Raw genomic sequence first — 13395 nt, forward strand, 5'->3', positions numbered from 1 at the left:
TGGGCGGTGCTAAGCTCCGGACGGAGCCACAGTGCCTCTGCTAAATAGTCTCAGGAAGGAACTTGTTTTGGTGGAACATGTGTACGTTCAAAAGTAGTTTTAGTCATGCGAGAGAAACTCAGATTGGACAGATAGTCTAGATAGCTGTCTGGATTTACCCTGCAGAGATCTGAGGAGCAGTTAACCATAGTCCTCAGAAATCCACCGGAGGTTAGAACGCCAACACAGAGACAGAGGAAGGGGACGGACGTCCGGCCCAAATCAGGGACATCTGGTGGAACCTGAAAAATCCCGGAAATAAAACGACCTAAAACTGACATTTGGATATTTTACTTGGAAATGAAATGCTTGCTGCACACGTAATGTTGTGCATAACGTTAGCAGTGTCTTCCCATTTTTCCTATACTATGAAACTACACAATAAAATAAAATTCAACAATGATATCAATCATATCACATCCATACAGCGTTAATAGTGTACAACTGTTAAAAATGGTATCAGATCAGTACTCGTTATCGGCCGATACGCAAGTTCAGGTATTAGAATTGGAATCAGGAAGGAACAAATGGTATCGGAACATCTGTTTTTTATGCAAATTATGAATATGTGTGTAACAATGTTTTATAATACATTTACTTTTGTTCTCAATGTGTAGATATGGCTGCTGTGAGCTGTCTGCTGTCTGAAGATCAGTTTCTGTGCTCCATCTGTCTGAATTTGTTCACGGATCCTGTCAGCACACCGTGTGGACACAACTTCTGCAAGAACTGCATCACTGATCGCTGGGATGTTAATTACAGGTGCCAGTGTCCCTTATGTAAAGAGGCCTTTACCACCAGACCTGATTTGAGGGTCAACACTTTGTTCTCTGAGATGGTCGCTCAGTTCAGACAGTCAGCTCAACAGAAAGCCAGCAGCAGCTCAGAGCAACAAGTGTCCAAACCAGGAGAAGTTCCCTGTGACGTCTGCACTGGAACCAAACTGAAGGCCCTGAAGTCCTGCCTGGTGTGTCTGGTCTCCTACTGTGAGACTCACCTGGAGCATCATCTGACAGCTTCACGTCTGAAAAGACATCAGCTGATCGACCCTGTGAAGAACCTGGAAGGCAGGATGTGTACGAAGCACAATAAACCTCTGGAGCTGTTCTGTAAGACCGACCAGACATGTGTCTGCACACACTGTCCTGCTTTAGACCACAAGACACATGAGTTTGTTCCTCTGAAAGTGGAATATGAAGAAAAGAAGGCAGATTTGGGGAAGACAGACGCTGAAATTCAGCAGATGATCCAGAAGAGACGACTGAAGGTTCAGGAAATCAAACTCTCAGTGAAGCGTAGTAAGGTAAAAACCCACATGGAGGTAGCAGAAGGTGTTCGGGTTTTCTCTTCCCTGAAGCAGTCTATTGAGAGAGGCCTGAAGGAAGTCATCAAAACGATAGAAGAGAAGCATAAAAGGACACAGAAACAGGCTGACGCTTTCATCAAAGAGCTGGAACAGGAAATCTCTGAGCTGATGAAGAGGAGCACTGAGGTGGAGCAGGTCTCACGCTCTGAAGACCACGTTCACCTCCTCCAAAGTTTCCCGTCCTTAAAAGATGCTCCACCCACCAAGGACTGGACACACGTCAACGTCCGCCCACCATCATTTGAGGGGATTGTGAGGATAGCTGTGAATCAGCTCGAGGAGACACTCAGTGAAGAGATGAAGAAGCTGCTCGTTGAGTCCGAGCTGAGGAGGGTCCAGCAGTATGCAGTGGATGTAGCTCTTGATCCTGATACAGCACATCCTGAACTCTTCCTCTCTCATGATGGGAAACAAGTGAATCATGTTGATGTAGAGAAGAATCTCCCAGACAACCCAGAGAGATTTTCCCATTATAATTTTGTATTAGGAAAGCAGAGTTTCTCTTCAGGCAGATTTTATTTTGAAGTTCAAGTCAAAGGGAAGCCTAAATGGAATTTAGGAGTGGCCAGAGAGTCGAGCAACAGGAAAGGACTAATCACAATGACACCTGAGGATGGTTTCTGGACTATATGGTTGACAAATAAAAATGAGTACAAAGCTGCTGCTGTCCCTGCAGTCCGTCTCTCTCTGAAGTCTCCTCCTCAGAAGGTGGGGGTGTTTGTGGATTATGAGGAGGGTCTGGTCTCCTTTTATGACGTAGATGCTGCAGCTCTTATCTACTCCTTTACTGGCTGCTCCTTCACTGAGAAACTCTTCCCATTCTTCAGTCCATGCAGGAATGATGGTGGGGAAAACTCTGCCCCTCTGATCATCTCTCTTGTCAATAAAACTGCCTGATCAGCAGAGGTTTTCGACGGTTATCCAGAATTAAAATCTGCTGGATTTAATGGACTGTTTTTCTGCTTTCGTGGTGTCGAGATGTGTTAACATTCTGAGTTTTGTTTTGTGTTTAAAATCTGCAGAGAATCTGTGGAATTTTTTGCGTCCGCAGAGTCCCTGTGGCCTCGCTGACCAATTAAGCAATAGTCTGGATTAACGGAAGTACATTTCCAGGATAATTGATTTCTTCTGCTCTCTGTGTGTTGCCGTCCTCAAACTCCCTTCTTTTCAGAAAACAACAACAAACTTCGAGGAAGCAAGCTACAGTACACACTGAAAATGGCATGTTTTAAAGCAAATTGGGATTGTGCAACAAGGCAGGCCTGCCTGGTTCTTGGTTTTGGGAGCGATTGGTGGGATTTCTTTGGACGAAGCACACACGGCGATACACTGATAAGAGCCAAGTTTAACCATGTTTAGCCAGACCTATATCGAGACTAACTGAGCAATAACAATGAATCATTGCCAATAAGACGTATCCTTACATTGTAAATATGTACCAGACAAAGTTTTTATACTACAGTACTGACACAGCAGTCAATACTAGGACGCCGATGGATTAGAGACACAAAAGCAAAGATTTCGTGTCACTTATACAACATAAGTTCAGCGGTAATGCACAGTGTTTTCATCTGAATATGTTGGGTCATTCTTTATCATTTGTGTCATTGTGTCGTACAGCTTCAGGATTTGAACATGAACTGAAGGAGTTCAGTTTGTGTTGCTGTGCGGTGGATTTGTTTTTAATTCTAAGGCTTTTTAAAGAGAAAATATACGTGTATGTATGATCTGTTAAACTCAACAATGTAGTAATGAATAACATTGATTTTAGTTTGTTAATTACTCAACTGTGGATACAATCATTATCACATTATTTTATTGTGTTTACCTTTAGGATCTTACTTGTTTAAATTCTTATTTCTCTGAATTACATCCTGTAACTTTGCTCCCATTTATTTTGGTTTTTGGTTAGTTGATTTAAAGGTGCAGTAAGCGATGCTGCACAAAGATTGTTGATATTTGAACTTAACTGCCGAACCAATACAACACCCCCTCCCTCTTCAGAAGCTCCACCCGGCCGGCACATTCACATGCTCCATTCATAGAAAATAAAGAGCTAGGGGACCATTAGGAGATATTCCCTGAATTTGACAAAAAGTGTATTGGATTAACATCACCTTTAAGTTAAGTAGTCATTGTAAAATAGTCAAAAAATAGTAAAATAGTTGAACGAACTCCTGGGTGAAAGTAACATGTTTGACCCAACCATTCATCCGAGACATACGGTAACCATGCATGTGTATGTATGCATATGCAAGTGTCTGAATACTTGTAACGTGGCTTATGAATCATAGAAATCTGTATATTTGAGAGTTGTATGTATGATGTGTAAAACAAAAAAAACTGTAAAATAAACCGGTTGTTGAACAGAAGGCCTGAGTAAGAAGTGACTTAAGCACCAGACACTGAACAGAAAAGCCTGGTTTACACATAAATAGTATTTCATGATAAATGCATTGTGTTTCCAGTGGCTGCTTCAAAATAAAATCTCCCTGTGTATTTCACCTGTTGGATGCTTTTAATGTGAAGCAGTGGCAGGAGGAAATGTTGTTTCCACCAGCAGTGATTAAATACAGTGTGGCTGTAGGAGAGTGAACAGCCAACAGTGAGGCTGATATTACAACCCAGTCTCACGGCAGTTTGTGAAATGGTCACGTTATTTAATCTATAGAGAGCCGAAGTCACGCCCTTCTACTTCCGGCCAATGGGACCTATCTTTCGAAAAAATATGAACGAGAGTCAATGGAGAGATAATTATTTTCTGATCCCGTTTGAATTGAGTCGTGGATTACAAATATGATGTTCGTCAATTTAGAAGATCATTTTTCAACCGAAGAAAGTCTTGGTTTATTGTTAAACTGTTGAAGTATAAGACTGTGAAAATATGTAATTCAAAAGACTACCCCATTAAATGTCACATGGATAACGTCTCGCTGAAGCTACGATGTCTGAGCGGGGATCGCGTCCCGTGTGTGGCGTTTAGTTTCCCGTAGTCTTCCTAATCACAACCGTCCCGTTATTGTGGCGCGTCCCCAGCGGCCGTCTCCCGGCGTGTCAGGCGTCCTTTCCCTGTAGTGTTTTTCCTAAACCCAACCTCCGCCATCCCGTTATTGTGGCGCGTCCCCAGCGGCCGTCCCCCGGGGCCGTCTCCCGTGACATTTACACGAACACGTACACTGTTTTCAAGCCTTAGCTTGCTAACACACGGCACGGAGAACTGCGCGTCTGGCGCTAAGCACGAATCTACGCTCCACAGCTATCGGCCTTTTTTATTTTGATAACCACCAGTAAACATGGACTATGGACAAGTGATTAAAAAAAAACCTTATCCTTGAAAACGTCTTCAATAGTAGGACTGTTGTAGTGTTTTAGAAGACGTGTGCTTCCTCCAGACACAAAGCATCCACACGGACCGGTTCTGTGTCTAAGAACAGCAGAAACCGGAATATCAGGAACACACACACACACACACACACACACACACCCAGGGTCAACTCTAACTTCCTGCACAAACTGAATACTTTTCAGAGAGTTTCTGCGAATGAGAAACCCATTTCTGTGTAAGTAAATGTTGATTTAACAAGTGTTTAGTAAGTGTTGTCTTCACCATCGTCCGTAAACTTGTCATTCTGGGTCAAAATTGAAAAATGCGTGCTTTTTGGGGACTTTTTCTGACATTTGTGTCGCTTTTTCTATGCTTTTGGCGCTTTAAAAAACAAAAAAAATGTCCCTCTTTTCAACTTTTTTTAATTCATGGTCGATAAACCTAATAAAGACAAAATAAAATGACATTATACCTAATTTTTGAGTTTGAAAAAAAAACAGAAATTATGAATTATTTTGACTAATAATAGTTACGATCAGAGGATGTTGAGTGAATCACAGACCGGTTTATGTCAAAGTTTGGGTCAGGATGCTGTTTTGTAACGATTTAAACATTTTTTTTTTTCAAATGCCATGAAATTATATAAAACAACCAAAATTCAATGGAAGTAATCAATAATCTTACCTGCAAAGAACATGGATGCATGGATGTATATGTTGTATGGGTTCCATACAACGTACGTGCACGCATCCATGTTATTTTGGGGCAATTTGGTTGTTAAGAAACCCATATTTCTTATATAAAAACTTTGAAAACGGGTCAAATTTGACCCGAGAACGACACAAGGGTTAAACTGATTGTGAGCCAGATTGTGTGTGTGTGTGTGTGTGTGTGTGTGTGTGTGTGTGTGTGTGATTGTTCCTCTTCTAGCTACATTAAGACACGGATGCAGTCTGCAGTCTGACTTCCGTCAAAGGGATTAGTAAAGGGGAAGTAGTGTTGACGAACTGACCGAAGAGCCGGTTAATTAACCTGACTCACCGGGAGAATCGAGTGCCATACGTTAATGAACCGACTCACTCCTGTTTTTTTTTTTGTTGCTTTTACCTCATTCGTGCCGTTGTGTGTAGCTCGTATTCTTCTGCTACTGTGTGTGTAGTATTCTAGCTCATTAGCGCCTCCACTGGAGTGGTGGTGGTAGAATCAATCAGGAAATGAGCTACCTTTCTTTTTGATGTTGCATTTCTTTAAATAACTGTTCATTTCTTATACTGAAGTTGCATTGATGACACTGTATGACAATCTATATAAGCATATAAAGAGAAATTCCTATTTTATCTGCTTTTATATCTGCTTTTATATATTTAACTGTTTTAACTGCTCTTCAATGTTTAATTTCTTATACTGCACTGTAACTTTTATTCACCTATTTTAGTTTTTAATTTTTTAATCTGTTTTCATGTAAAGCACTTTGAATTGCCCTGTTGCTGAAATGCGCTATACAATTAAAGCTGCCTTGCCTTGCCTTACCTAGACCGCGCACCAGGCTACTGAACGAGACCGAATGTAACCGTGCAACCGGCCCCCCGCTCGAGTCTAATGTAATCAAGCGGTGTCTTAGTTCTCGGCAAGTTTGACGTTTTTGTCACTTTTTCTGAATTTTTTGACATTTTCGTTGTTTTTGTTGCTTTTCCAAATGTTTTGTATTTTTTTTTTATTCATTTTGTTTTGTCGACGCTTATTTCGACGTCCCATATTTTCAGATTATAAAAGAACTTTGAAAATGGGTCAAATTTGACCAGAGGACAACATGAGGGTTAAAATATACTTGTGTAGGCCTATATCTTATTATTATTATTATTATTATTATTATTATTTAGGGGGGGGGGGTCGGTCGGTGTTGGAGTAATATGTCTTGGGAGTGTTGTGTGTGTGTGTTTAGTATTTTCTGTATTATTGTCTATTAATGAGATGATTCCCTGGTTATCCCTTTAATAAATGAATTAAAAGAAGAGGTTTGGTCTCAGTCTCTCAGTCAGTCTGCATGCATTTGACAGATTTATAGAATCATATTTAGGAGCAATTATAAAGTGAGAATAACTTATAATGTGGATTTAAGTTCACAGAGCAGTTTATTCATTTGTTGAGTTATTGGTGTGTGTTTGTGTGTCTTTGATTTTATAATTCTGTTCAGAAATGATTACCAAAAGCACTTTCTTTGTAATTCCTTCTTAATCCTGTTTTATAAAATGTCTATCTTTGATTACAATACTGTTATGCTATGTAAGAATATTAATGTTGCCATGTCGGTTTTGTACAAAAAAGTGTGTGTGTGTGTGTGTGTGTGTGTGTGTGTGTGTGCATTTGTACGTGTGTCTGTGTCAGTTGATTGAGATTCCCTAATCTGACTTTTCGGACTCATTCATTCTCCTTTAGCTGCTTCTTCATCCAAATTGAAGCCATCAATCCCATTTAGCATCATCTTAAAATTAACTACAAATATTGAATCATTATATTCCACATTTTTCAAACATTCTGGGTATTATTCAACTTTTCAAAGACATTCATGCTAATTAAACCCATTCCCACTTTTTCAACTATTCTCATTACTTCACCTTCTTACAAAAATCAATCCACCAATCCAGTGTAGCGTCAGCCTTTCAACATACATCATTCACACCGCAATGTCTTCAGAAATTGCATTCTCTAGTTGCTTTTAATATGCTTGTTTTATGTGTTGGTTTTATTGCTTATCTGTTATTAATGTGCTATATGTGCTGGTTTTACTGTAAAGTGTCTTTGAGTACCATGTAAAGCGCTATATAAAGAAGAGGCGGAGCAACACTGGACAGACAACAGTCCAACGTCAGTTTCCTTGGAATCAAACTCGAGGTTTGTACATGTTGTCATGAGTTAATTAACCTTTTTTGTTTCTTCTTGTTTTTGGGCTTCAGTGTTTCTGCAGTTTAAACTCTTTGGAGGTCACACCTGTTTATGTAGTACATTGGTAAGGTAGTCAGAAATGTGTTTTTTGTATGCATTCTAATGACCAGTACCGACGGGGTCAGTCAAAAACAAGAAATTCACACCTCACAGCTCAGTGTTTCCCTCAAAATAACCTCACATAGAAGTTAGGTACAGTACCAACTTCACCTTATGTTAAGCCAGGGAAAAATCTGTATGTAACTAAAATAATAAAAACGTACGAGGAAACAAAACCTAACAACAGAGCTGCAGTAAGAGGCGAGTCAACGCTGGACAGACAACATTCCTACTTCAGGTTTCTTGGAATTAAACTCGAGGTGTGTACATGGTGTTATGAGTTAAGACTGTTCCTCCCGCATTACATAATTAACCTGAAAACTGTCCAATCAGAGCTCTGACTGGCAGCACTACAGGTGTGACTGGGTCCTGCTCACATGTCATGACACTTCTAGATAAAAGATGTTAGTATGAGTCAGATGAACACAGACAGCAGCAGCATCTGTCAGTGTCTGCTGATGAAGGTACCACGTCTCTTTGACCTCATCTGAACGGGACTTTAACAGCGGAGCAGCCTGACAGGTAACATTACACACCTTTGATGAAGAAACTCGGCTATCATTTGTGATATTTTGGGGGCTACATAATATACTTTAAGATGAGAGCAGTGATACATTCTTTCAGCACTATTGTAAACTGTTTATAGAAATACATGAAGTGTGACGTTTTGGCCAAAATGAGCCTTCTTATGTTCAGTTGAGTCAGATTTAATCATCACCAGGAAACAAGTTAGATTTTAATCTCCGCTGACTTCACTGCTGAGATATGAGGGAGTGTCAGAACGTCTCCATCAGTCTGAATACTTTATTCTCTGAAACTTGGATCAGTTGTTTGTTCTCTGACTCTACAAAACTACTCAGAACCGTTTGTGAAGCCAGACAGTTGTTTTTGATTGGCAAGTTTGTGTCACAAACTTCATCCCATCAAAAGTGTAAATCTGTCTTGGTTTAGATTTGTGGACACACATCCTCAACAACAAGATAAAATATATTAATATCATGATTATAAATATCAATAATATTAATCCTGAACTATAGACTGAATAAAAACACATCCAGAGGTTTCTGAAGGGACAAGTTGAAACCTGCAGTTTGTCTCTGTCAGTTACTGGAGGTGGGTTGGGTGGAGCTGAGGTGTGATAGGCGGGACAGTCTGTGGTGTTTGGGTTTGGCAGGACTGCCACATAAATAACTTCAGTCAAGAATCTGGCAAAATGACAGCTGGCAAACGGAGGGTTGTCACAGTCAAGATCTGATGCTCCTGCCATTGAGCCCTCAGGCCTCTCCAGCTAATGACTCTGTCTGTTCAATGTCTTTTCATTAGACAAGCTTAGTTCTCTAATCACATTTAAACCTAATCTAGTGAGACTTCACCAGATAGACAATAGAAGATAGATACCTGTGGGGGAAAACTTACAGGAGAGTGCTCCACTCATTCCAATCAGATGTGTTAAGCTTAAAGTTGTAGTTTCATGATGATGTTATCTTTCTTGTACATTATAGTAGTGTTTGGTGTCATGCTGCTAGCAAGGCCAAAACAACAAGACAGCCTTTATTTCAAGAACTAAAAGCTGGTTGAACAAAAGCTAACAGAACATATGACAGACTTCAGCTCTTCATGTGTGGTTTTCATTCATTAGCATGCTGCTTTAACATTTAGTTTCCATTTCTACCCCTTTAACATCGAGGACTGGGCGATATATCAACTTTTACATTGATATTGATATTTATTTAAAAATTATATGGGATAAGGAAATTCTGTTTGAATCAATATAGTTTGATGTCGTTACATGACCCATTTGAAGGGGTGTGTTAAAGACTGACATGACACTGTCATAATAATGACATGACACCTATCATGAACATGAAGAAGTCTTTTATAATGTTTGTCATTTAAGCTTTAGTACGTAACTTTTTTATATTAATGAATGTCCGTTACATTCAAGCCATTACTAAATGAGTTGATACAAAGCCAATTAAGACTCTCAGCTCCACCAAACTCTCTCTGTATTTCTCAGGATGGTGTCATCCGGCGACATTCGCTTGCAGAATTGTTGTCATTACTTAGAATTCCTCCTGGATGTGGTGGAGACTACGCACTATAGCTTTAATTGTCATTTGGTAAATTATGACACTTCTAACGCTAAGTTAGCATTAATTAACATGTTTGTGTTTTGACAACTTGGCATTAGGCTACCCTGTCATAAATATGCCATGGCAGGCCCAATTATCAAACTTAGAGAAACAGTTTAGCTTTATGTGTTGACATCACATTAAACTGTAATAAAGTAAAGTGGAACAGTTTGGACCTGTCATGAAGTTATAAGACCAGTTTGGCGAGAGTGAACTCTGTATCAAGGCGATTAAAAGTTTTGGACAGATAACGTTACTTGTTGCTAAAGTAACCGTAGGCTGTAGGCTAAGATCAGTCTGTTTACAGATTTTGAATATGTTTTTCTTTTTATTCACACCATGTGTAGATATGGCTGCTGCAAACTATCTGCAATCTGAAGATCAGTTTCTGTGCTCCATCTGTCTGGATGTGTTCACTGATCCTGTCAGCACACCATGTGGTCACAACTTCTGCAAAAACTGCATCACTGAACACTGGAATACTAATGACCAGTACCTGTGTCCAATGTGTAAGGAGGGTTTTACCACAAGACCTGATTTGAGAGTCAACACTTTCATCTCTGAGATGGTTGCTCAGTTCAGACAGTCAGCTCAACAGAAAGCCAGCAGCAGCAGCTCAGAGCAACAAGTGTCCAAACCAGGAGAAGTTCCCTGTGACGTCTGCACTGGAACCAAACTGAAGGCCCTGAAGTCCTGCCTGGTGTGTCTGGTCTCCTACTGTGAGACTCACCTGGAGCCTCATCTGACCATGTCAGGTCTGAAAAGACATCAGCTGATCGACCCTGTGGAGAACCTGGAAGGCAGGATGTGTACAAAGCACGATAAACCTCTGGAGCTGTTCTGTAAGACCGACCAGACATGTGTCTGCATGCTCTGCACAGTTTTAGACCACAAGATGCATGATGTTGTTCCTCTGAAAGAAGAATATGAAGGAAAGAAGGTAGAGCTGCGGAAGACAGAGGCTGAAATTCAGAAGATGATCCAGAAGAGACGACTGAAGATTCAGGAGATCAAACACTCAGTCGACCTCAGTGAGGAAGATGCAGACAGAGAGATAGCAGAAGGTGTTCAGGTCTTCACTTCTCTGATGGAGTCTGTTGAGAGAGGCCTGAATGAGCTCATCAACACGATCAAAGAGAAGCAGAATACAACAGAAAAACAGGCCGAAGCTTTCATCAAAGAGCTGGAACAGGAAATCTCTGAGCTGATGAAGAGAAGCACTGAGGTGGAGCAGGTGTTACGCTCTGAAGACCACCTCCATCTTCTCCAGAGTGTCCAGTCCCTAAACATCCAACAACCTCCACCCACCAAGGACTGGACAGAGGTCAGCGTCCGTCCATCATCACATTTGGGGACTGTGGTGAAAGTTGTGGCTCAGCTGGAGGAGACGCTCGTTAAACAGATGAAGAAGTGGCTCGCTGAGTCTGAGCTGAAGAGGGTCCAGCAGTATGCCGTGGATGTGACTCTTGATCCTGATACAGCACATTCTCAACTCATCCTGTCTGATGATGGGAAACAAGTGAATGATGGTGATGTGAGGAAGAATCTCCCAGACAACCCAGAGAGATTTTCTTATCGTACTTGTGTTTTAGGAAAGCAGAGTTTCTCTTCAGGCAGATTGTACTTTGAAGTCCAAGTTAAAGAAAAAACTAAATGGACTTTAGGAGTGGCCAGAGAGTCGATCAACAGAAAAGGAGACCTCACACTGAGCCATGAGGATGGTTACTGGACGATATGGTTGAGAAATGGAAATGAGTACAAAGCTTCTGCTGTCCCTTCAGTCCTTTTCCTTTTCAGTACTCTTGATGAACTTGGTGTCCGTCTCTCTCTTAAGTCTCGGCCTCAGAAGGTGGGGGTGTTTGTGGATTATGAGGAGGGTCTGGTCTCCTTTTATGACGTAGATGCTGCAGCTCTTATCTACTCCTTTACTGGCTGCTCCTTCACTGAGAAACTCTTCCCATTCTTCCATACTGGTAATAATGAAGGTGGTAAAAACTCTGCCCCTCTGATCATCTCTCCTGTCAGAGTAAACTAATCACTGATCTCATTTCAGGTATTGATTTATTTTTAATCAAGGGTACAAAGGTATATATTCATATATTTTACATTTTATTCTCTACTGAATCTGTTCCCTCTGGTGACTGATTTACATTTTATTCCATTTAGTATCATATGGTTAAATGTGCAGCAATTCTTTGCAAATTTAATCAAACTTCATCTTGACATATTTGGTGTCTTTAGAAACTGATTTCTTCTGGAAGTTATAATAAATGTCTGTGGGTTTAACAGATGTTTAAATAGATATCCTCCACATAACGTGTGTCATGATGCATCAAATTAATGTGTTATGTAATCAGATACATATTTATTTGTATTTGATGTGCAACCACAGAAAACATATGACTGAATATTTCAATGTGTCATGAAGCTTTTTTTAAGAGTAAGACCTATTACATCCCATAATGTCTACAGAACATAGTATGTGTTGTTGTTATACCAGGTAGAAAAAGTTAATGGATGTTTCTATCTTGTGTGAAAAGTGTTTTATAATTACTGGTCACTTTGGCCATTTTTTATTTATGTCATGAATTCTGTAAGATGGTTTATGAGTCAAAGAAATCTGTAAATCTGTAAGCAGTGACTTGAGCACCAAACACTATACAGTTAAGCTGGTTTACATACAAGTTGTATTTCAGTTGAGGATGACCTTTATTTTTTTTGGCATTTCAAAAACATTCATAATGTCGAGAATAAAGTTTAACTTTCAGTATTAGTGCCAGGCATAAGAAAAGAATAAATCAGTGTCACAAACCGGCTCAATGCATGTGACAAAAGAGGGGAGACCAAACAGGTTAAAATGCCAATAAAGTGTTTATTTTGAAGTAAACAAACTACTATTAACAAAAGAATCAAAACAGGTGTGGAATCAATGTAATCAGTAGTGTGTGCGGTGTGTGTGTGAGTGAAAGCTGTGTGGACAAATGACAACTGCAACAAAGGAGATGTGAAGCCTAGGAGAAGGAGAATGCAGAGAGAGAACAATCAGACATGACTTGTATAAATAGCCTTGGTTGAGGCTTTCCCAGGTGTCCACTAATTAACTAACGACCCCTCCCATACTGCCAGCTCATGCCAGGAAAGCCAGAGAAGCCACCAGCAGGCAGAAAAGGGAGGGGTCGTAACAATCAGAGATAGTTTTTGTTTTCATTTTTTTATTTTATTTTGAGAATAAAGTCTAAATGTTGAGGATGATGTTAAAATTCTCAACATTTTGACTTTATTTTCAAAATGCTAAAACCAATCTGAAGATCTTCCTCCTCTGATGTTGTTCCCTTATGTCTGCTACTGTGGGGAAAGTCGTCTTAACATTTAATAGCTAGACTGGATATTTATTGCAGATTGTATTTAATGCTTCCGATCCAGGATCAACATTCAAGAATACTGCAATAGATTTCTTACTAGGAAGAACTCCAGTTTCAGACATCTACAAT

General features: G+C 40.1%; 2 protein-coding genes across 3 annotated transcripts in view; both read left to right on the forward strand.

Moving 5' to 3' along the window:
* LOC116058467 (E3 ubiquitin-protein ligase TRIM21-like) overlaps window positions 1–11982 on the forward strand; it is a 16151-nt gene extending 4169 nt beyond the window's left edge. The window contains exon 2 of one of the 2 annotated variants that reach the window (XM_036000140.1): window positions 657–3774. In XM_036000140.1, the coding sequence (XP_035856033.1) occupies window positions 659–2302 (1644 nt within the window). In that variant the 5' untranslated portion in view covers window positions 657–658 and the 3' untranslated portion in view covers window positions 2303–3774. Of the gene's footprint in view, window positions 1–656; window positions 3775–10251 lie in introns of those variants that run through there. The other variant, XM_036000139.1, reaches the window with a different exon arrangement.
* The window catches only part of LOC116058479 (E3 ubiquitin-protein ligase TRIM39-like), a 30865-nt gene continuing 25662 nt past the window's right edge, over window positions 8193–13395 (forward strand). The window contains exon 1 of the mRNA XM_036000137.1: window positions 8193–8294. The gene's annotated coding sequence lies outside the window, so the exon portion shown is untranslated. The remainder of the gene's footprint in view (window positions 8295–13395) is intronic.

The sequence above is a fragment of the Sander lucioperca genome, chromosome 4 (assembly GCF_008315115.2).
Source record: "Sander lucioperca isolate FBNREF2018 chromosome 4, SLUC_FBN_1.2, whole genome shotgun sequence".
Lineage (NCBI taxonomy): Eukaryota > Metazoa > Chordata > Actinopteri > Perciformes > Percidae > Sander > Sander lucioperca.